The 25,073-nt window shown below is 45.8% G+C and overlaps 1 protein-coding gene across 3 annotated transcripts in view; it reads right to left on the reverse strand.

The window, feature by feature from the left end:
- BAIAP3 (BAI1 associated protein 3) overlaps positions 1-25,073 on the reverse strand; it is a 353,458-nt gene that overhangs the window by 140,608 nt on the left and 187,777 nt on the right. For all 3 annotated transcript variants that reach the window (XM_056536555.1, XM_056536554.1, XM_056536557.1), the window contains one exon: positions 12,174-12,233. In XM_056536555.1, the coding sequence (XP_056392530.1) occupies positions 12,174-12,233 (60 nt within the window). The remainder of the gene's footprint in view (positions 1-12,173; positions 12,234-25,073) is intronic.

Genomic DNA, 25,073 nt, shown 5'->3' on the forward strand with positions numbered 1-25,073 from the left:
TATATATATATATATATATATATATATATATATATATATATAATAATTTCACTGGAGTACCCCTTTAAAGATGTGTTTTTGCCATTTTTTTGTATTGTAGAGAGGTCCCTTGATTACCATAATATATCTGATTTCTTCCAAAAACAGCAACACACCTGTCCTCAGGTTGTGTGGTATTGCAGCTCCCTTCCATTGAATTTAAAGGAGCCAAGCTGTAATATCCCACAAAATCCAAAGACAGTTGTTGTGCTGTGTTTTAAAGAAATTAGCTCTGTTTTTCTATTCCTGAATAACCTCTTTAATGATAAACTGATCGCCAGCGATCCACTACGCAGGAACTTAGCAGCAAGTGTTCAATTTCCCTGCAGCACGACCGGAGGATAAATGGAGAATTAGAAAGTTCCCATTGAAATCCACATTATGTTCATATAATACATGGACGTGCTGGGTCCTCCAGAGCAAAAAGACGTTCTTTGTACATCTTATAAATAAAATTCTGAATGGAGAACCTCTTATGTTCTTTTAATTGAATCTTAGATTTAAATATTTTATATAGTTATGTACAAAACCAAACACTTCACAAAAATAAACAGTTACTAAATGGAGCCTTGTGAAGAAATGTGTACTGGATCCAGCAATTCTGTAAAACATCAACTTTATTTGTAATCCCCAGCGTTAAAAACTTGCAAAATAGCACTCAGGACACACCACCTAGCCATTGATACACTGAAATATGGACACGTTTCGAGCAAAATAGCACTCAGGACACACCACCTAGCCATTGATACACTGAAATATGGACGTGTTTCGAGCAAAATAGCACTCAGGACACACCACCTAGCCAGTGATACACTGAAACATGGAAGCGTTTCGAGCAAAATAGCACTCAGGACACACCACCTAGCCAGTGATACACTGAAACATGGAAGCGTTTCGAGCAAAATAGCACTCAGGACACACCACCTAGCCATTGATACACTGAAATATGGACGCGTTTCGAGCAAAATAGCACTCAGGACACACCACCTAGCCAGTGATACACTGAAACATGGAAGCGTTTCGAGCAAAATAGCACTCAGGACACACCACCTAGCCATTGATACACTGAAATATGGACGCGTTTCGAGCAAAATAGTACTCAGGACACACCACCTAGCCAGTGATACACTGAAACGTGGAAGCATTTCGAGCAAAATAGCACTCAGGACACACCACCTAGCCAGTGATACACTGAAACATGGAAGCGTTTCGAGCAAAATAGCACTCAGGACACACCACCTAGCCAGTGATATACTGAAACATGGAAGCGTTTCGAGCAAAATAGCACTCAGGACACACCACCTAGCCAGTGATACACTGAAACATGGAAGCGTTTCGAGCAAAATAGCACTCAGGACACACCACCTAGCCAGTGATACACTGAAACATGGACGCGTTTCGAGCAAAATAGTACTCAGGATGCACCACCTAGCCAGTGATACAATGAAACATGGAAGCGTTTCGAGTAAAATAGCACTCAGGACACATCACCTAGCCAGTGATACACTGAAACATGGAAGCGTTTCGAGCAAAATAGCACTCAGGACACACCACCTAGCCAGTGATACACTGAAACATGGAAGCGTTTCGAGCAAAATAGCACTCAGGACACACCACCTAGCCAGTGATACACTGAAACATGGAAGCGTTTCGAGCAAAATAGCACTCAGGACACACCACCTAGCCATTGATACACTGAAATATGGACGCGTTTCGAGCAAAATAGCACTCAGGACACACCACCTAGCCAGTGATACACTGAAACATGGAAGCGTTTCGAGCAAAATAGCACTGAGGACACACCACCTAGCCATTGATACACTGAAATATGGACGCGTTTCGAGCAAAATAGTACTCAGGACACACCACCTAGCCAGTGATACACTGAAACGTGGAAGCATTTCGAGCAAAATAGCACTCAGGACACACCACCTAGCCAGTGATACACTGAAACATGGAAGCGTTTCGAGCAAAATAGCACTCAGGACACACCACCTAGCCAGTGATATACTGAAACATGGAAGCGTTTCGAGCAAAATAGCACTCAGGACACACCACCTAGCCAGTGATACACTGAAACATGGAAGCGTTTCGAGCAAAATAGCACTCAGGACACACCACCTAGCCAGTGATACACTGAAACATGGACGCGTTTCGAGCAAAATAGTACTCAGGATGCACCACCTAGCCAGTGATACAATGAAACATGGAAGCGTTTCGAGTAAAATAGCACTCAGGACACATCACCTAGCCTGTGATACACTGAAACATGGAAGCGTTTCGAGCAAAATAGCACTCAGGACACAACACCTAGCCAGTGATACACTGAAACATGGAAGTGTTTCAAGCAAAATAGCACTCAGGACACACCACCTAGCCAGTAATACACTGAAATATGGACACGTTTCGAGCAAAATAGCACTCAGGACACACCACCTAGCCAGTGATACACTGAAACATGGAAGCATTTCAAACAAAATAGCACTCAGGACACACCACCTAGCCAGTGATACACTGAAACATGGACGCGTTTCGAGCAAAATAGCACTCAGGACACACCACCTAGCCAGTGATAAACTGAAATATGGACAAGTTTCGAGCAAAATAGCACTCAGGACACACCACCTAGCCAGTGATACACTGAAACATGGACGCGTTTCGAGCAAAATAGCACTCAGGACACACCACCTAGCCAGTGATACACTGAAACATGGACGCGTTTCGAGCAAAATAGCACTCAGGACACACCACCTAGCCAATGATACACTGAAACATGGAAGTGTTTTTGAACAAAATAGCACTCAGGACACACCACCTAGCCAGTGATACACTGAAACATGGAAGCATTTCAAACAAAATAGCACTCAGGACACACCACCTAGCCAGTGATACACTGAAACATGGAAGCATTTCGAGCAAAATAGCACTCAGGACACACCACCTAGCCAGTGATACACTGAAACATGGAAGCGTTTCGAGCAAAATAGCACTCAGGACACACCACCTAGCCAGTGATACACTGAAACATGGAAGCGTTTCGAGCAAAATAGCACTCAGGACACACCACCTAGCCAGTGATACACTGAAACATGGAAGCGTTTCGAGCAAAATAGCACTCAGGACACACCACCTAGCCAGTGATACACTGAAACATGGAAGCATTTCGAGCAAAATAGCACTCAGGACACACCACCTAGCCAGTGATACACTGAAACATGGAAGCGTTTCGAGCAAAATAGCACTCAGGACACACCACCTAGCCAGTGATACACTGAAACATGGAAGCGTTTCGAGCAAAATAGCACTCAGGACACACCACCTAGCCAGTGATACACTGAAACATGGAAGCGTTTCAAGCAAAATAGCACTCAGGACACACCACCTAGCCAGTGATACACTGAAACATGGAAGCGTTTCGAGCAAAATAGCACTCAGGACAACCAACCTAGCCAGTGATACACTGAAACATGGAAGCATTTCAAACAAAATAGCACTCAGAACACACCACCTAGCCAGTGATACACTGAAACATGGAAGCATTTCAAACAAAATAGCACTCAGGACACACCACCTAGCCAGTGATATACTGAAACATGGAAGCGTTTTGAGCAAAATAGCACTCAGGACACACCACCTAGCCAGTGATACACTGAAACATGGACGCGTTTCGAGCAAAATAGCACTCAGGACACACCACCTAGCCAGTGATAAACTGAAATATGGATGAGTTTCGAGCAAAATAGCACTCAGGACACACCACCTAGCCATTGATACACTGAAACATGGAAGCATTTCAAACAAAATAGCACTCAGGACACACCATCTAGCCAGTGATACACTGAAACATGGAAGCATTTCGAGCAAAATAGCACTCAGGACAAACCACCTAGCCAGTGATACACTGAAACATGGAAGCGTTTCGAGCAAAATAGCACTCAGGACACACCACCTAGCCAGTGATACACTGAAACATGGAAGCATTTCAAACAAAATAGCACTCAGGACACACCACCTAGCCAGTGATATACTGAAACATGGAAGCGTTTTGAGCAAAATAGCACTCAGGACACACCACCTAGCCAGTGATACACTGAAACATGGAAGCATTTCAAACAAAATAGCACTCAGGACACACCACCTAGCCAGTGATACACTGAAACATGGACGCGTTTCGAGCAAAATAGCACTCAGGACACACCACCTAGCCAGTGATAAACTGAAATATGGACGAGTTTCGAGCAAAATAGCACTCAGGACACACCACCTAGCCAGTGATACACTGAAACATGGAAGCATTTCGAGCAAAATAGCACTCAGGACACACCACCTAGCCAGTGATACACTGAAACATGGAAGCGTTTCGAGCAAAATAGCACTCAGGACACACCACCTAGCCAGTGATACACTGAAACATGGAAGCATTTCGAGCAAAATAGCACTCAGGACACACCACCTAGCCAGTGATACACTGAAACATGGAAGCGTTTCGAGCAAAATAGCACTCAGGACACACCACCTAGCCAGTGATACACTGAAACATGGAAGCATTTCAAACAAAATAGCACTCAGGACACACCACCTAGCCAGTGATACACTGAAACATGGACACGTTTTGAGCAAAATAGCACTCAGGACACACCACCTAGCCAGTAATACACTGAAATATGGACACGTTTCGAGCAAAATAGCACTCAGGACACACCACCTAGCCAGTGATACACTGAAACATGGAAGCATTTCGAGCAAAATAGCACTCAGGACACACCACCTAGCCAGTGATACACTGAAACATGGAAGCGTTTCGAGCAAAATAGCACTCAGGACACACCACCTAGCCAGTGATACACTGAAACATGGAAGCATTTCAAACAAAATAGCACTCAGGACACACCACCTAGCCAGTGATACACTGAAACATGGACACGTTTTGAGCAAAATAGCACTCAGGACACACCACCTAGCCAGTGATACACTGAAACATGGACATGGCATGCGCTCGAAAAGCGTCCATGTTTCAGTGTATCACTGGCTAGGTGGTGTGTCCTGAGTGCTATTTTGCAAGTTTTTAATGCTGCTGTGGATTACAAATAAAGTTGCTGTTTTACGGGATTGCTGGATCCAGTACACATTTCTTCACAATACAACGTATCAAGCTGGGCCAGGCTGAGGATCCGTGCAAGACCAGCGGAAGGTGAGCTGAAGATTTTGTTTGTACTAAATGGAGCCTTCTGCCTTCTGGTAGAGAAAAATAATGGAGCCTATATACAGTCTCACAGCCAACTGCAGCAGTCACATGTCACATCTCACACTTGCAGGGAGAATAGTTTACGTAGATATAGGTAAATATAGTTTATGTGCCCTGATGTCATTGCTATAGCTACTGTGTGCAAACATGACTCCCTTTCATGTCTACTGTAGGTATATACATTTACCAAGAACTACTTGACCTGTATAAGTGTTTACAATCCTCGGTTTGTTTACTGACGTTCGTAGATTGGCCATGTCACAAATGATATGTAAGGACTGAAACCACTTATGGCTCCCAAAGTGCTTAATGACTTCCTGTTTTTTGCTTTGCAGAGCTCAGGGCCACGACATTATACTGCTATATAGTTGATGTTATCATTTTTTCACTAAACCACTAAAGAACAACATGTGATCCATTGTGAAAATATGCAACACTAAGGGCATGCTTAAATGTTCAGGATTTGCCTATGGCAGGGGTCGCGTTGTTTTTGGGTCATCTGCTGACGGTCCCATGTAAATCATGGGCCAAGCCTCATTGTAGGTATCGATCCAAATCATCAGACAAGATGAAAACCTTGGTGCTCAGGAGCCTTGGATTGTGCATTTGTAATGGTCGTGGCTGGTGGGATGTTGTCATGGGTACAGGCCTGGTGCAAGGATTTTTGTAATCTCCTTACTACTAGGGTGAGACATTGTAACAACCCCCTACTCGTGTAGTCTTCTTACTACTGGGGTGACACACTGTAACAAACCTCCTCATGTGATCTCCTTACTACTGGGGTAACACACTGTAACAAACCTCCTCATGTGATCTCCTTACTACTGGGATGACACACTGTAACAAACCTCCTTCCTCATGTAATCTCCTTACTACTAGGATAACACACTGTAACAACCCTCTACTCATGTAGTCTTCTTACTACTGGGGTGACACACTGTAACAAACCTCCTCATGTGATCTCCTTACTACTGGGGTGACACACTGTAACATACCCCCTCCTCATGTAATCACTTAACTAGAGTGACACACTGTAATAACCCTCCTCCCCATGTAATCTCCTTACTACTGGGGTGACACACTGTAACAAACCTCCTCCTCCTGTACTCTCCTTACTACTGGGGTGACACACTGTAACAAACCTCCTCCCCATGTAATCACCTTACTACTGGGGTGACACACTGTAACAAACCTCCTCCTCCTGTACTCTCCTTACTACTGGGGTGACACACTGTAACAAACCTCCTCCCCATGTAATCACCTTACTACTGGGGTGACACACTGTAACAAACCTCCTCCTCCTGTACTCTCCTTACTACTGGGGTGACACACTGTAACAAACCTCCTCCCCATGTAATCTCCTTACTACTGGGGTGACACACTGTAACAAACCTCCTCCTCCTGTACTCTCCTTACTACTGGGGTGACACACTGTAACAAACCTCCTCCCCATGTAATCTCCTCACTACTGGGGTGACACACTGTAACAAACCTCCTCCTCATGTAATCTCTGTACTAATGGGGTGACACACTGTAACAAACCTCCTCCTCATGTAATCTCCTTACTACTCGGGTGAAACACTGTAACAAACCTCCTCCTCATGTAATCTCCTTACTACTGGGGTGACACACTGTAACAAACCTCCTCCTCATGTAATCTCCTTACTACTGGGGTGATACACTGTAACAAACATCCTCATGTAATCTCCTTACTACTGGGGTGACAAACTGTAACAAACCTCCTCATGTAATCTCCTTACTACTGGGGTGACACACTGTAACAAACCTCCTCATGTAATCTCCTTACTACTGGGGTGACACACTGTAACAAACCCACTCATTGTGTAATCACCTTACTACTGGGGTGACACACAGTAACAAACCCACTCCTCATGTAATCACCTTACTACTGGAGTGATACACTGTAACAAACCCCCTCCTCATGTAATCTCCTTACTACTGGGCTAACACGCTGTAGCAAACCCCCTCCTCAAGCAAGCCCCTTACTACTGGGGGGGGGGCAGTGTGGCAGGGTTTTGCTGGATGGGCAGGGGCTTCAGATGCTGGCTAACTTTATTGCTGCAGGCAGAGCGGCGCCCCCATCAAGAGTGCACTCTAGGCGGCTGCCTATTCTGCCAAAAGGCAGAGCTGGCCCTGCATGGGTAAGATTATGAGCAGGGTTAGGATGGCGGAGAAACTGTGCCCATTGAGTATCACAGACACTCAGAATGTTACTTGAAAGATGAAATGGTGCAATGTTAGTATGCAACATAGTCCTGTAATTTAAAGGGGTACTCCGGTGGAAAACATTTTTTTTAAATCAACTGGTGCCAGAAAGTTAAACAGATTTGTAAATGACTTCTATTAAAAAAATCTTTAACCTTCCAGTACTTTTTAGCAGCTGTATGCTACAGAGGAAATTCTTTTCTTTTTGAATTTCTTTTTTTGTCTTGACCACAGTGTTCTCTGCTGACACCTCTGTCCATGTCAGGAACTGTCCAGAGCAGCATAGGTTTGCAATGGGGATTTTCTCCTGCTCTGGACAGTTCCTGATATGGGCATCAGGTGTCAGCAGAGAGCGCTGTGACAAGACAAAAAAGAAATTAAAAAAGAAAAGAATTTACCCTGTAGCATACAGCTGCTAAAAAGTACTGGAAGAGTAAAGATTTTTTTAATAGAAGTAATTTACAAATCTGCTTAACTTTCTGGCACCAGATGATTTAAAAAAAAAAAAATGTTTTCCACCGGAGTACCCCTTTAAAGCGAGTGTCAGTAGGTTGTAGTTCAGCTATGAGTCTGAATGCCCCTTAATGTTCCTAAGTACCTATAACGGGGGAAGTAAGTATTGAACATGTCACCATTTTTCTTGCTGAATATATTTCCATGGAATTTTCACCAGATGTTGGTAACAAACCAAGTAATCCATACATACATGGAAACCAAAGAATTTCGTCCGGCACTCATGGTAGGGGATAAAACAGGTTTGTCTTTATTTATAAAGCAGTTCACATACAGAAGAATGGTCTGACGCGTTTCACCCACTGCGGGGCTTAATCGTAGACTCAGTCTACGATTAAGCCTCGCAGTGGGTGAAACGCGTCAGACCATTCTTCTGTATGTGAACTGCTTTATAAATAAAGACAAGCCTGTTTTATCCCCTACCTTGAGTGCCGGACGAAATTCTTTGGAGTTCGTGAGATTGCCGTGGGCGGAACCGGCTGGTCCGCAGCACAGGTGGGAGAAATTATCGGCACTGGTGTGAGCGGTATCCATGCTTTCTATACATGGAAACCAATACAAATAAGTGCAGAAAATAAGTTATGTGTAATAATGTAAAATGCGTTTCCCAACCGGGGTGCCTCCAGCTGTTCTAAAACTACAACTCCCAGCATGCACGGACAGCCTTCAGCTGTCCGAGCATGCTGGGAATTGTAGTTTTGGTTAGCCAAACAAATGCACGGCAAACATTTAAGCACCGTATGTAGGTCTCGGGGGTACCAATATATAACCAAAAACAGAGAGACCCACGCCCCCTGACGAAGCTCATACGCGAAACGTGCGTTGGGGTGTTGGTGCTTGGTGTTCCTGGCTTGTGGGTATATGACAGGTAGTTTTCTTAGGCGTTCCTCTTTTCCATTTTTTGGCTTTCATTTTGCCTATGTTACTGTGTTGCTGTTTCCTATCTTGTATTTATGTATGCTAGACGCTACACTTATATTGTATTACACTAGGAATCTGCATTTCTTTCAGTATTATATTGTGTATGTTCCTCATTGAATACCTGCATTACCCATACCGGATCCACCAGCACTGTTTGTGTCCTGCCCATGGTCATCTTCTGCCCTTTATTTTTAATTATTTTAATTGTATGTCTTATTCTGTCTAATAAAGATTGTTATACCTTTACGATATATTGTCAGTATCGTGGGTCTCTCTGTTTTTTGGTTATATATGAATTGTAGTTTTGCAACATCTGGAGACACCGTGGTTAGGAAACACTGCTCTATACAAATGCTGTCCTGCTTGAGCTCACCCTATGTGTGTTTCACATGTGTTGTTTCATGCACTTTTTGCAGGAAAAACTAGGAGCATATTGAAAAAATATCTTTCCTCCCTTTATAATCCACTCCTGTTTATAGCTGAAAGAGCTGCATAAAAACTACATATAAATGTATGTGTTGCATGTGTTAAACCCCCCCCCATTCAATGCGAGCTTTAATACAATTCAAAGGCACTTGTCCTTGCCTATTGTGGATCCTTTTGATCAGTATCAGGCATCTTCAGACGTCTATGGCCATATACCAAGGCATTGACCTTTCCTTGTAGGTTGTGTATTTATGTATTGTCTTGTAAAAAAAAAAAATAATTAAGTCCGAGGATGGTGGTTGCAGCAGCGCTCAGCAGACCACCAGGGAAAGCTGGGTGCCTTGTTCGGTGCAGAAGGTCAGAAGAAAAAAAAATCGAGTAATGATGAAGAGGGGCTTAGTCCCTCGAAACACGTTGTTGATTAATATATTAATAAAGTTGGAATCCGGTTTCGATATTAGGACTTAATTTGATTCCTTCTCTCCCGATCTGCGACAAACAAGTAACCCAGCTTTCCCGGGTGTTCTGCTAAGCGCTGCCGCAAACACCCCCCTTGGACTGTATAATCTCTGCATCAGACCCTGACGTGCAGGAGGTTACCAGGTTACTTAGAGCCAGGGGCGTTGCTAGGTCTGCAAAAGACCAGATGCTAGAGCCCATAGCTCATGCCATGCCCATAACCACGCCCCAGTCACGCCCCTAACCACATCCCAGTCACACCCCTAACCCCGACCTCATTCACATCCAGTATACAAGGAGCATTATCACCATACATATTACCACCATACTGTTAGTGACCATATCTAACCAAAACTAAGACCAATATTACCAATAATACCAGTACAAAAAACTAAAATTCTCAGCATCTCCAAACAAATGAAACACGTGCACAGGTGCACACTGCTAGTTTTGTGTGTTACCAGTAGGAACAAATAATACCGCCATACAATGACAACCATTACCATTACCACTGGCTAAGAACACTATATTTGTTACTGAATAAAATAAACTATACAAAAGACGAATGTATTGGTGACTGTTTCTTTTTTTTCTTTCTTTACACAGACTGTTAATGGTACAATCTAGGACCAGGGGCCCCCTATATCCTATAGCAAGAGATGAAGTATATACCTCCACTGGTCACAGGAGGAGCTACTCCCTATTGGGGCTGCATGGTGGAGTAAGAATTGTCTTGGAACTGTGTGTGCAATTGAAGGTTTACTGGAATTAAAAATTCAATATCTGGACAGCGCCCTATCTAAGCTCAACTAGTAGTCCTATATGACTGACACAGTGTTGGATAGCATTAACTCCTATTATAATGAGAATGTGTCAGCTCATGCTCAGAGCTCAAGTTTTAAGAAGGCTGTGTAAGCCAAAGGATGCACTAGTCCCCCATCCCTCCCTGCTTTGGTAGATAGATGTACAGAGCTCTGCTTCCAGCATTGAACCCTGTATGTCAATCAATCAAGGCAGGGAGGGGTGGTGGAGGGAGAAGGCATGCATTCTGCGGCTCAGCACTGCCTCCTTGACACTTCAGCTAGGGGCATGATCTAGGAATGACAGATTCCTTTTAAAGGGTCTTGTACTAGTGATTGGTTCACTTTAAAGCATAATTGTCATTTAAGGATGAGCTGACCTGTGTGTGTACATGGGGACTAGCATTATTGCTGCCATTATATAACTTGTATATGGCATTTTTACTTGTGTTACCTTTCTGGAGGCTCCCTGATCTTAAAGGACATCTGCAGCATTATAACCCTTATCCCCTATCCACAGGATAGGGGATAAGTGTTTGATCGCAGGGGGTCCGACTGCTGGGACCCCCCGCGATCTCCTGAACGGGGCCCCCGCACTAGCTCTCAGTGAGAGTGCTAATGCACGTGACGGTACGCCCCCTCCCCACACAGTTCTAAGGGAGAGGCGGGGAGGCACAAACGCTGCCTCCACGCCTCTTCCATAGAACTACATGGAGGAGACGTGTTGGCCGCAACGTCATGCTGCAGCCGGCATGCCTCCTGCACGGGAGAGCCGTGGCAGAGCCCTGGCCCGTGCAGGAGATCGTGGGGGGTCCCAGCGTTCAGACCCCCCGCGATCACACACGTATCCCTATCCTGTGGATAGGGGAAAAGTTGTTTTCGGCCACAGATGGCCTTTAAAGAGTGGATGCAGACTAGCATCTGTGGTTTCTCTCTAACACTACATACACACAGAAACAGAGGATCCTGCCTTCTTACCTCTCTGTAGGAATTGCTCAGAAGTAGCAGCAGCATGGAGGACATTATAGAGCAGTATTGAACAATCTAACCAGTGAATCCAGACAAGCCTGCAGAGACTATGTGTTACTTTCTGCTCTTCCTTTCCTCTGCATAGACTTCTATGGGCAGTATAAACTGATCTCTCAGTGAAGCTAAAAACCTGTTTTCACTGCTGAAGATAGATTTTCCTAGAGCAGGGCTCTCCAAACTGGGTACTGCCAATGGCAATCCCCAGGTGTGATGAAGGGGAGATGAAATGGCACAGGGGTGATGAAGGGGGGGGGGGGGGGGGGAGGATACGGCACAAGGAGGTAGCAGCCACATTTGTAATGCCTATACTGGATACTGGTATCACGTTGTGCATCTCTGGATGTGCAACGTGATACGTTAAATTGGCAGTATGACAAGGAGTGTGTCACCAAACTATGCATGTCTAAAAAGTGTGTCACCAACATGAATAAAGGTGGAGAGAGGGGAAGAATACATATATTGGGGATTCTTATATTTGCTTGCAAACCCCACCGCACACTCTGTTATGGTTTTACCTTCGACTCTTTGACACGCATCAGAATGGACTCATGGTCACTCTCGCTTACTCCAAAAACCTGCAGAAAACAAAAATGTTTTTATTTTTTTAGTGAGGAATGGGAAGATAACAAGGCATTGTTATGATACGAGCACAAAGCCAGGAGATGTATGTTGGGTGTCTAATTATCCGCTGTAGCTGAGTGCAACCTGCCATTTGTTTCCTGCGAGTTGGCAAAGCTCTCTGAAGGCAGCAGCTCAGCAAATGCAGAATGACATTTCCATAGCCAATTGCCTTTGTCTCTTTTCCGCGTTGTATCATGACACAGAGCGTGTGCAATGTCTATCCGCCAGCTTTTTGCTTAAAGGGACTCCTAAAAATACATTTCACTGGATGTCACATGAAAACCTTTGTCTTCTAATTTATAGTTTGCTGATGGTGCAGCTCCTGGAGGCAGAATTGGTTGCACTTATATAACGCAATATAATTGATGTTATGTTGCAGTGGATCTATTGAATCTATATGTAGGGTTTAGAACGGTGTTCCTCAACCTACGGCTCTCCAGCTATTGCAAAACTACAACTCCCATCATGCATGCTTCCTTAAATAGGCACTGTAAGATCTACAAACTTTTTATATGTTGTACATCTTAGCAAAACATTAACCTTTCTAATATACATTCTAAAACATTTTATTTCTTTTTTAAAGAAATCATGGCTCATGAAAAAAAAAAAAAAAAAAACACCCCATACTGTTACATTATGCGCTCCGGCCGCACACGCTGGGCGTGAGAGCATGGTCCCATTACCTGCTGCTGCCAGCGGGGCTGGGACTCGCATCGCGGGACGTGCCCGCATGCGAGCCACAGTCCGTCACTCACCTGGTGCTTCTCCTGCCCCCGCCTCTGCCTCACTGCTCCGGCACCCGTGTCCCCATCCCCTAGGACGCGCGTGCCGGAGCTTTAAGATTTAAAGGGCCAGTGCGCTCATTAGCGTGATTCACCTGTGGCTCATTTATATATTCCTCCACCGTCCTCACTCCCCTGCCGGATCTTTGTTGACTTGTACCAGAGAGAAAGCATTCCTGTTTCTGCCTTGCCGTGTATCTGATCCTCCGCTTTGTGACCCAACCTTGATTCTCTGCCGCCTGCCTATTGACCTCCTGCTACGTCCTGACTATGCAACCGTGCCGCCTGCCCTGACCTTCTGCTATCCAGACTACGAACTGCCTTATCCCTCCTGTGCCTCGCATCTCCTCAGCCGCCTGTGTGGTCGAACCGTGCCAGGGGTAGCGACCTAATGAAAACCAGTGGCACCTTAGACTGCGCTCCCTGGTACGGTCCGAGTCATCTACCACACAGGTCCAGCAGGTCCACATCCACAGGGGTTCCTGTCTTCTGAAACGTGAGGGTTACACATACCATCCAGAACACAATCCCATCCAACTGCAGCAGCATCTTTGTCCACAGGCATGGACAAAGTTCAGTAAGTGACGGTAGGACTAGCACCCCTCTGTGCTCACTCATTTGTAAGAGAAATATAGGTGCTAGACAAGTACACTTTAAAGGAAACCTGTCGTCAATTTTATGCTGCCCAAATTGCGGGCAGTACAAAACTAGTGCAGGTGCTGAGACCTGGTTAATCCCCTCTCCTTAAGTTATAGACCGCTGGGACCCCTCGCGACCTCCTGAACGGGACACTGGCAGTCTGCTGGAAGGATTGCCAACCCATAGAGATACATGGAGGGTGCGTGTCGACCACGGCTTCCTGCAGACTGACAGGGCCCCGTTTAGGCGATTGTGGGGGGTCCCAGTGGTCGGACCCCCCGCGATCTATAACTTATCCCATATCTTTTGGATAGAGGATAAATTATTTTTCACTGCACTACTCCTTTAACCAGTCTTTGGGACAGGGCCTGGCAGCAGTTTTCTGCCCAGCTGGCTTGAGTGACGCATCTCTGTCGCGACTCTCCCTTGCAGTGTATAGAGAGGCGAGATTGAAGCCAACAGGGAGCAGCTTCAGGTACCTGCCGCTGAGGACTCGTAACCAGGTCCCAGTGGCATTTTCATACTATAAGTACTCTGAAACCCCTGAGTGTACCAGAGTAATCCATCGTGTGCCAAAATTGCGATGCTTCCCGTGGTCTGGGCAGCATAAAACTGATGACAGGTTTCCTTTAAAGCCATCTACAGTGGGGCAAAAAAGTATTTAGTCAGCCACCATTTGTGCAAGTATACCTCAACTATGAGAGACATAATGAGAAAAAAAATCCATAAAATCACATGTCACAGTCTGATTTTTAAAGAATGTATTTGCAAATTATGGTGGAAAATAAGTATTTGGTCACCTACAAACAAGCAAGATTTCTGACTCTCACAGACCTGTAACTTCTTCTTTAAGAGTCTCCTCTGTCCTCCACACGTTACCTGTACTTGTTATGAGTATAAAAGACACCTGTCCACAACCTCAAACAGTCACACTCCAAACTCCCCTATGGCCAAGACCAAAGAGCTGTCGAAGGACACCAGAAACAAAATTGTAGACCTGTACCAGGCTGGGAAGACTGAATCTGTAATAGGCAAGCAGCTTGGTGTGAAGAAATAAACTGTGGGAGCAATTATTAGAAAATGGAAGACATACAAGACCACTGATAATCTCCCTCGATCTGGGGCTCCATGCAAGAACTCACCCTGTGGTGCCAAAATGATCACAAGAATGGTGAGCAAAAATCCCAGAACCACACCAGGTGACCTAGTGAATGACCTGCAGAGAGCTGGGACCAAAGTAACAAAGGCTACCATCAGTAACACACTACGCCACCAGGGACTCAAATCATGCAGTGCCAGACGTATCCCCCTGCTTAAGCCAGTACATGTCCGGGACCGTCTGAAGTTTGCTAGAGAGCATTTGGATGATCCAGAAGAGGATTGGGAGAATGTCATATGGTCAGCTGAAACCAAAGTAGTACTTTTTGGTAAAAACTTAACTCGTCGTGTTTGGAGGAGAAAGAATGCTGAGTTGCATCCAAAGAACACCATACCTACTGTGACGCATGGGGGTGGAAACATCATACTTTGGGGCTGTTTTTCTGCAAAGGGACCAGGACGACTGATCCGTGTAAAGGAAAGAATGAATGGGGCCATGTATCATGAGATTTTGAATGAAAATCTCCTTCCATCAGCAAGGGCAATGAAGATGAAACGTGGCTGGGTCTTTCAGCATGACAAAGACTCCCTCCTTTGGAGGGAGTATAAAGTCTGTGAAGCTCAGCAACAGCCCCAAAACATCACTGCTCTAGAGGAGATCTGCATGGAGGAATGGGCCAAAATACCAGCAACAGTGTGTGAAAACCTTGTGAAAACTTACAGAAAACGTTTGTTATTGACCAAATATTTATTTCCACCATAATTTGCAAATAAATTCTTAAAAAATTACTCATTATGTCTCTCATAGTTGAGGTATACCTATGATGAAAATTACAGGCCTCTCTCATCTTTTTAAGTGGGAGAACTTGCACAATTGATGGCTGACTAAATACATTTTTGCCCCACTGTATATACATATTAACTAACCAGTGAAAACCTACAGTAATGTCATTTATAATGCACAGCTATATCAATCCACCATCCATCTCCTTGGCATCTCATGCAGTTCCTTGTTGCTGTAAATGCCACTAATGCACTGTTTTATGGGTTAACATTATTTATGGGTTGACATTAGACTTGTGCTTAACTGTATCCCCTCCCCCCCCCCCCCCCCCGCTGCCATAAACCAGCAATTCTAACATCTACACCCTGTTCCAAATTATTATGCAAATTATATTTTCTCATTTACCAAAATAATTGATGTAAATAACAGTCAGCATAATTCTCATGTTGTTCATGAGAGTATGGTAAGTGAGCTATTACATCCCTGTTCACACTGGTGTGGTGCTGTGCGGTGTCCGTTGCTGCCGTGGCGCCGTGTCTGCGGGAGGGTGCGGCCCATAGACTGGTTTGAGTGGCATTGGGGCTGCTCTGCCAGTGGGTCGTTCCCCCCTGTGGGCATTGGCGTCGCGGCGGTGGTGGTCGCCGCCCGGTGCTGCGCCATTTTATGCTAGGGACGTTAGGGACCCACTCTGGATAGGTGGCCTTGACGTGGCGAGTGGGCTTGTACTTTTTGATCAAAAATGTATACTAACAACCTGTTAGTTTTTGATATTATGCTGAGAAGCAATCAGATCATTATACAAGATTGTAGATGTGCACCATGTCTGTTTTTCTACCCGAATTCATAATTCTCATGTTATCAACTATTAAGAGTACAATTCAAATTTTATTGAACAAACCTCCTAATGATAACAGTATTTTTTTTTAAACATAAAAAACTTACAATGCACTGTTCCAAATTATTACGCACAGTAAGTTTCAAAACACTTTATAGATTGTAAAGAACTGAAAATTGTTATTTATTGTGTTTGCAGCTATTTCAATCAAAAGTATGAACTTTTTAAACCTTTTAACAGGTCACGTTACATTTTAACATAGGACCCCTTATTTTATAGCAGCTTCGCAAGTCTTGCATCCATTGAACTTGTGAGTTTTTGGACAGTTTCTGCTTGAATTTGTTTGCAAGATGTCAGAATAGCCTCCCAGAGCTGCTGTTTGGATGTAAACTTCCTCCCACCCTCATAGATCTTTTGCTTGAGGATGCTCCAAAGGTTCTCAATAGAATTGATGGAGGCCACACTATGACTTTCTCTCCTTTTATCCCCAAAGCAGCCATTGATGCAGAGGTATTTGTCACGATTCGGCTGGCAGGAGGTGGATCCTCTGTGCCAGAGAGGGATTGGCGTGGACCGTGCTAGTGGACCGGTTCTAAGCTGCTACTGGTTTTCACCAGAGCCCGCCGCAAAGCGGGATGGTCTTGCAGCGGCGGTAGCAACCAGGTCGTATCCACTAGCAACGGCTCAACCTCTCTGACTGCTGAAGATAGGCGCGGTACAATGGAGAAGACAAGAGCAAGGTCGGACGTAGCAGAAGGTCGGGGCAGGCAGCAAGGATCGTAGTCAGGGGCAACGGCAGGAGGTCTGGAACACAGGCTAGGAACACACTGGGAAACGCTTTCACTGGCACGATGGCAACAAGATCCGGCAAGGAAGGGAAGGGGAAGTGAGGTTAAATAGGGAAGTGCACAGGTGAATACACTAATTAAGCCAACTGCGCCAATCAGCGGCGCAGTGGCCCTTTAAATCGTAGAGACCCGGCGCGCGCGCGCCCTAAGGAGCGGGGCCGCGCGCGCCGGGACAGGACCGACGGAGAGCGAGTCAGGTACGGGAGCCGGGGTGCGCATCGCGAGCGGGCGCCACCCGCATCGCGAATCGCATCCCGGCTGGAAGAGGTATCGCAGCGCACCCGGTCAGCAGGTCTGACCGGGGCGCTGCGATTGCGAGGATGTTGCGAGCGCTCCGGGGAGGAGCGGGGACCCGGAGCGCTCGGCGTAACAGTACCCCCCCCCTTGGGTCACCCCCTCTTCTTGGAGCCTGAGAACCTTTTGTCTAGGATGTTGTCCTCAGGTTCCCAGGATCTCTCTTCAGGGCCACAGCCCTCCCAATCTACCAAAAAAAATCTTTTTCCTCTGATCGTCTTGGAGGCCAGTATCTCCTTTACGGAGAAGATGTCAGAAGAACCGGAAACAGGAGTGGGAGAAACAAGTTTGGGAGAGAAACGGTTGATGATGAGTGGTTTAAGGAGAGAGACATGGAAGGCATTGGGAATACGAAGAGAAGGAGGAAGAAGGAGTTTGTAAGAGACAGGATTAATCTGGCACAAGACTTTGAAAGGACCAAGATAGCGTGGTCCCAGTTTGTAACTGGGGACACGAAAGCGGACATATTTAGCGGAGAGCCATACCTTGTCTCCGGGAGCAAAAATGGGGGGGGGTTCTTCTTTTCTTATCGGCAAACCTTTTCATGCGGGATGAAGCCTGTAAAAGAGAATTTTGGGTCTCTTACCATATGGTGGAAAGATCACGAGTTACTTCATCCACAGCGGGCAAACCAGAGGGCAAGGGAGTAGGGAGGGGTGGAAGAGGGTGACGGCCGTACACCACGAAAAATGGGGACTTAGCAGAAGATTCAGAGACTCTGAAGTTGTATGAGAATTCGGCCCATGGTAGAAGATCTGCCCAGTCATCCTGGCGGGAGGAAACAAAATGCCGTAAATAGTCACCCAGGACCTGGTTAATTCTTTCTACTTGCCCATTGGATTGGGGATGATAAGAAGAAGAGAAGTTTAATTTAATCTTGAGCTGTTTACAGAGGGCCCTCCAGAATTTAGACACGAATTGGACGCCTCTATCCGAGACGATCTGCGTGGGCAAACCGTGAAGACGAAAAATGTGTACAAAAAATTGTTTTGCCAACTGAGGCGCTGAAGGAAGACCAGGAAGAGGAATAAAATGTGCCATCTTGGAAAATCGATCAACAACCACCCAAACAACAGTGTTGCCACGGGATGGGGGTAGGTCAGTAATAAAGTCCATACCAATCAGTGACCAAGGCTGTTCGGGGACAGGCAGAGGATGAAGGAGACCAGCAGGCTTCTGGCGAGGAGTCTTATCCCGGGCACAGACAGTACAGGCCCGCACAAAATCAACAACATCCGTCTCCAGAGTCGGCCACCAATAGAAACGAGAGATGAGTTGCAGGGACTTTTTGATGCCCCCATGGCCTGCGAGGTGGGAGAAGTGACCCCATCTGAGAATCCCGAGACGTTGGCGTGGAGAAACGAAGGTCTTCCCTGGAGGAGTTTGCCTGATGGAGGCTGGAGAAGTGGAGATCAGACAGTCAGGAGGAATGATGTGTTGCGGAGAGACCTCTGCTTCCGAGGCATCCGAGGAACGAGAGAGGGCATCGGCCCTAATGTTCTTGTCGGCAGGGCGAAAATGAATTTCAAAGTTAAAACGGGCAAAGAACAACGACCACCTGGCCTGGCGAGGGTTCAGCCGTTGGGCAGACTGGAGATAGGAGAGATTCTTGTGATCGGTGTAAATGATAACTGGAAATTTTGATCCCTCCAGCAGATGTCTCCATTCCTCAAGTGCCAATTTAATGGCCAGTAGTTCTCGATCCCCGATGGAGTAGTTTCTCTCCGCCGGAGAGAAGGTCCTAGAAAAAAACCCACAAGTAACAGCATGCCCGGAAGAATTTTTTTGTAGAAGGACCGCTCCAGCTCCCACTGAGGAGGCATCTACCTCCAATAGGAAGGGTTTAGATGGGTCAGGTCTGGAGAGCACGGGAGCAGAAGAAAAGGCAGACTTGAGCCGTTTAAATGCGTCTTCCGCTTGGGGAGACCAGGACTTGGGATTGGCATTTTTCTTGGTTAAAGCCACGATAGGAGCTACAATGGTGGAAAAGTGTGGAATAAATTGTCTGTAATAATTGGCGAACCCCAAAAAACTTTGGATAGCACGGAGTCCGGAGGGGCGTGGCCAATCCAAGACGGCAGAGAGTTTATCCGGGTCCATTTGTAATCCCTGGCCAGAGACCAAGTATCCTAGGAAAGGAAGAGATTGACATTCAAACAGACATTTTTCCATTTTGGCATAAAGTTGATTGTCTCGAAGTCTCTGAAGAACCATGTGGACATGCTGGCGGTGTTCTTCTAAGTTGGCAGAAAAAATCAGAATATCGTCCAGATACACAACAACACAGGAATATAAGAGATCACGAAAAATTTCATTAACAAAGTCTTGGAAGACGGCAGGGGCGTTGCACAGGCCAAAGGGCATGACCAGATACTCAAAGTGTCCATCTCTGGTGTTAAATGCAGTCTTCCATTCGTCCCCCTCCATGATGCGGATGAGATTATAAGCACCTCTTAAGTCCAGTTTGGTAAAGATGTGGGCACCTTGAAGGCGATCAAAGAGTTCTGAGATAAGAGGTAGAGGGTAGCGGTTCTTTACCGTGATTTTATTAAGTCCGCGGTAATCAATGCAAGGACGTAGGGAGCCATCTTTTTTGGACACAAAAAAAAATCCAGCTCCGGCAGGAGAGGAGGATTTGCGGATAAACCCCTTTTTTAAATTCTCCTGGATGTATTCAGACATAGCAAGAGTCTCTGGAGCGGACAGAGGATAAATTCTGCCCCGGGGTGGAGTAGTGCCCGGGAGGAGGTCAATAGGACAGTCATAAGGCCTGTGAGGAGGTAAAGTCTCAGCTTGCTTTTTGCAAAATACGTCAGCATAGTCCATATAAGCCTTAGGGAGACCGGTTACAGGGGGAACCACAGGGTCACGGCAGGGAGTACTGGGAACCGATTTAAGACAGTCCTTGAAACAAGAAGTACCCCAGCTCTTGATCTCTCCTGTGGACCAATCAAGGGTTGGGGAATGGCGTTGAAGCCACGGTAATCCAAGGAGAATTTCGGAAGTGCAATTGGAGAGGACCAAAAACTCAATTTTTTCGTGATGAGGTCCGATGCACATTAGGAGGGGTTCCGTGCGGTAACGCACGGTACAGTCCAATCTTTGATTGTTAACACAATTGATGTAGAGGGGTCTGGCGAGACTGGTCACCGGGATGTTGAACCTGTTGATGAGGGAGGCCAAAATAAAATTTCCTGCAGATCCGGAGTCCAAGAAGGCCATAGTAGAGAAGGAGAAGATGGAGGAAGATATCCGCACAGGCACAGTAAGGCGTGGAGAAGCAGAGTAGACATCAAGAACTGTCTCACCTTTGTGCGGAGTCAGCGTACGTCTTTCCAGGCGGGGAGGACGGATAGGACAATCCTTCAGGAAGTGTTCGGTACCGGCACAGTACAGGCACAGATTCTCCATGCGGCGTCGTGTCCTCTCTTGAGGTGTCAAGCGAGACCGGTCAACTTGCATAGTCTCCACGGCGGGAGGCACAGGAACGGATTGCAGAGGACCAGAGGAGAGAGGAGCCGGGGAGAAAAAACGCCTCGTGTGAACAAAGTCCATATCCTGGCGGAGCTCCTGACGCCTTTCGGAAAAACGCATGTCAATGCGAGTGGCTAGATGAATAAGTTCATGCAGGTTAGCAGGAATTTCTCGTGCAGCCAGAACATCTTTAATGTTGCTGGATAGGCCTTTTTTAAAGGTCGCGCAGAGGGCCTCATTATTCCAAGATAATTCGGAAGCAAGAGTACGGAATTGGATGGCGTACTCGCCAACGGAAGAATTACCCTGGACCAGGTTCAGCAGGGCAGTCTCAGCAGAAGAGGCTCGGGCAGGTTCCTCAAAGACACTTCGAATCTCCGTGAAGAAGGAGTGTATAGAGGCAGTGATGGGGTCATTGCGGTCCCAGAGCGGTGTGGCCCATGACAGAGCTTTTCCGGACAGAAGGCTGACTACGAAAGCCACCTTAGACCTTTCAGTAGGAAACTGGTCCGACATCATCTCCAAGTGCAGGGAACATTGTGAAAGAAAGCCACGGCAAAACTTAGAGTCCCCATCAAATTTATCCGGCAAGGATAGTCGTAGGCCAGAAGCGGCCACTCGCTGCGGGGGAGGTGCAGGAGCTGGCGGAGGAGATGATTGCTGGAGCTGGGGTAGAAGCTGCTGTAGCATCACGGTCAGTTGAGACAGCTGGTGGCCTTGTTGCGCTATCTGTTGCGACTGCTGGGCGACCACCGTGGTGAGGTCGGCGACAACTGGCAGTGGAACTTCAGCGGGATCCATGGCCGGATCTACTGTCACGATTCGGCTGGCAGGAGGTGGATCCTCTGTGCCAGAGAGGGATTGGCGTGGACCGTGCTAGTGGACCGGTTCTAAGCTGCTACTGGTTTTCACCAGAGCCCGCCGCAAAGCGGGATGGTCTTGCAGGGGCGGTAGCAACCAGGTCGTATCCACTAGCAACGGCTCAACCTCTCTGACTGCTGAAGATAGGCGCGGTACAATGGAGAAGACAAGAGCAAGGTCGGACGTAGCAGAAGGTCGCGGCAGGCAGCAAGGATCGTAGTCAGGGGCAACGGCAGGAGGTCTGGAACACAGGCTAGGAACACACTGGGAAACGCTTTCACTGGCACGATGGCAACAAGATCCGGCAAGGAAGGGAAGGGGAAGTGAGGTTAAATAGGGAAGTGCACAGGTGAATACACTAATTAAGCCAACTGCGCCAATCAGCGGCGCAGTGGCCCTTTAAATCGTAGAGACCCGGCGCGCGCGCGCCCTAAGGAGCGGGGCCGCGCGCGCCGGGACAGGACCGACGGAGAGCGAGTCAGGTACGGGAGCCGGGGTGCGCATCGCGAGCGGGCGCCACCCGCATCGCGAATCGCATCCCGGCTGGAAGAGGTATCGCAGCGCACCCGGTCAGCAGGTCTGACCGGGGCGCTGCGATTGCGAGGATGTTGCGAGCGCTCCGGGGAGGAGCGGGGACCCAGAGCGCTCGGCGTAACAGTATTCTTTGCAACATGAGACGGTGCATTGTCATGCATGAAGATGATTTTATTACAGAAAGCATAGTTTTTCCTTCTGTACCAGGGAAGAAAGTGATTAGTCAGAAACTCCACATACTATGCAGAGGTCATCTTTACACCTTCGGGGACCGTAAAGGGGCCGACCAGCTCTCTTTCCATGATTCCGGCCCAAAACATGACTCTACCACCGCCTTGCTGACGTCGTAGCCTTGTTGTAACAGGGTGGCCATCCAACAACCATCCACTACTCCATCCATCTGGACCATCCAGGGATGCACAGCACTCATAAGTGAACAGGACTGTTTGAAAATTAGTCTTTATGTATTTTTCTGCCCAATGAGGTCGTTTCTGCTTGTGAGCATTGGTTAGTGGTGGCCGAAAAGAAGGTTTATGCACAGTTGCAAGACTCTGGAAGACTCTACACCTTGATGTCCGTGGAACTCCAGAGGCACCAGCAGCTTCAAATATCTGTTTGCTGCTATGTAATGGTATTTTAGCAGCTGCTTTCTTGATCCGATGCATGGATCTGGCAGAAATCTTCCTCAATGTGCCTTTATCTGCACTAACCCGTCTGTGCTCTGAATAAGCCACAAATCTCTTAATAGTGCAATGATCACGCTTACGTTTTCGAGAAATATCTAATGTTTTCATACTTCGTCCAAGGCATTGAACTATTTCACTCTTTTCGGCAGCAGAGATATCCTTTTTCTTCCCCATATTGCTTGAAAATGGTGTCTGCTTAATAATGTGGAACACTCACCTTTAGTAGTTTTAACTTAAATTGGGCTCACCTGGCAATCTAATTATCACAGATGCCAGAGATTGTTTTCAGTGATCAAAAGAGTCCTGAGATACAATGTATCCATGAGTTACACTGAAAAACAAAATATTTAATCTTTGTGACACTTAAAGGGGTTATCCAGGAAAAAACAGTTTTTTATATATCAACTGGCTCCAGAAAGTTAAACAGATTTGTAAATTACTTCTATTAAAAAATCTTAATCCTTTCAGTACTTATGAGCTTCTGAAGTTAAGGTTGTTCTTTTCTGTCTAAGTGCTCTCTGATGACGTGTCTCGGGAACCGCCCAGTTTAGAAGAGGTTTGCTATGGGGATTTGCTTCTAAACTGGACGGTTCCTGAGACACGTGTCATCAGAGAGCACTTAGAAAAGAACAACCTTAACTTCAGCAGCTCATAAGTACTGAAAGGATTAAGACTTTTTTAATAGAAGTAATTTACAAATCTGTTTAACTTTCTGGAGCCAGTTGATATATAAAAATATTTTTTTCCCTGGATAACCCCTTTAAATAGAATTTGAATAATAACTTGGAACAGGGTGTATAATAGAACTGGCTGTATAAGGGGAAAATCACAAGTGGACTTGTGGCCTCAAATGCGTTAAAAATGTAATTAAAAAAATATTTATTAATATTGCACATAAAGTTATGTGTAATATATATATATATTTTTAATTTTTAACACATTTGAGTCCACACTTGACTTTTGAGCACCAAAATTTAGGTTTTCCTAGTTATAGATTTGCTCCATGGATGTCCCCACTGTTAATGTAACAGGGGTGCGATTCACAGTGACATATACATCTATGGGTTTGCAGCTATATCTGCTTCGCTTTACACTACACCTCTGTTCTTGGTCACTTTTGCGACTGTGTAGGACAGTGTTTCCCAACCAGGGTGCCTCCAGCTGTTGCAAAACCACAACTCCCAGCATGCCCAGACAGCCAAAGGCTGTCTGGGCATGCTGGGAGTTGTAGTTTTGCAACAGTAGTTGTAGCTTTGCAACAGTTGGAGGTACCCTGGTCGGGAAACACTACTGTATGAGAACAAGCCCACCACAATCTCACCAGTCCATGCATGGAAAGCTGATTTATTTTACAAGGATAGAATGATCTGGAGCTAAAAGCAGCTAAACCACCATTGAAAAACATTGCTTAAAGTATGGCGATGACGCTTGTACCTTCAGCCATATAAGTGTACAAAATCGTAAGCAGATCCGTGACTAATGATGGAACACATTAGGCCAGAGATCAATATGACGAATAGTAATGTGGCTGCAGACATGCTGATGATTCTGCTGTCACTACATAACCTGTCTACTAAAGGAAGGATTATGGACAGAAAATCTAATTTCTCGACATTTACTACAATTGTATCGATCAGTTACCTATGTGGCAGTATTGAGTGAGCTGTCCGTAGTGCTGATATCAATAGGGTTGATGTACAGGGCATGTGTTTATTAGCAATGAGTAGGCGCGCTTCCTGAGGTCATAGTAATGGTAGTAAAATATTATATATATATATATATATATATATATATACACACACATATACATACATGTATAAAAAAAAATATATCTATCTATATATATATATATATATATATATATATATATACCGTGTATATATATATATATATATATAAATATATATATAAATATATATATATATATAAATATATATATATATATATATATATATATAT

Source organism: Hyla sarda, chromosome 8 (genome assembly GCF_029499605.1).
Source record: "Hyla sarda isolate aHylSar1 chromosome 8, aHylSar1.hap1, whole genome shotgun sequence".
In the NCBI taxonomy this organism is placed as follows: Eukaryota; Metazoa; Chordata; class Amphibia; order Anura; family Hylidae; genus Hyla; species Hyla sarda.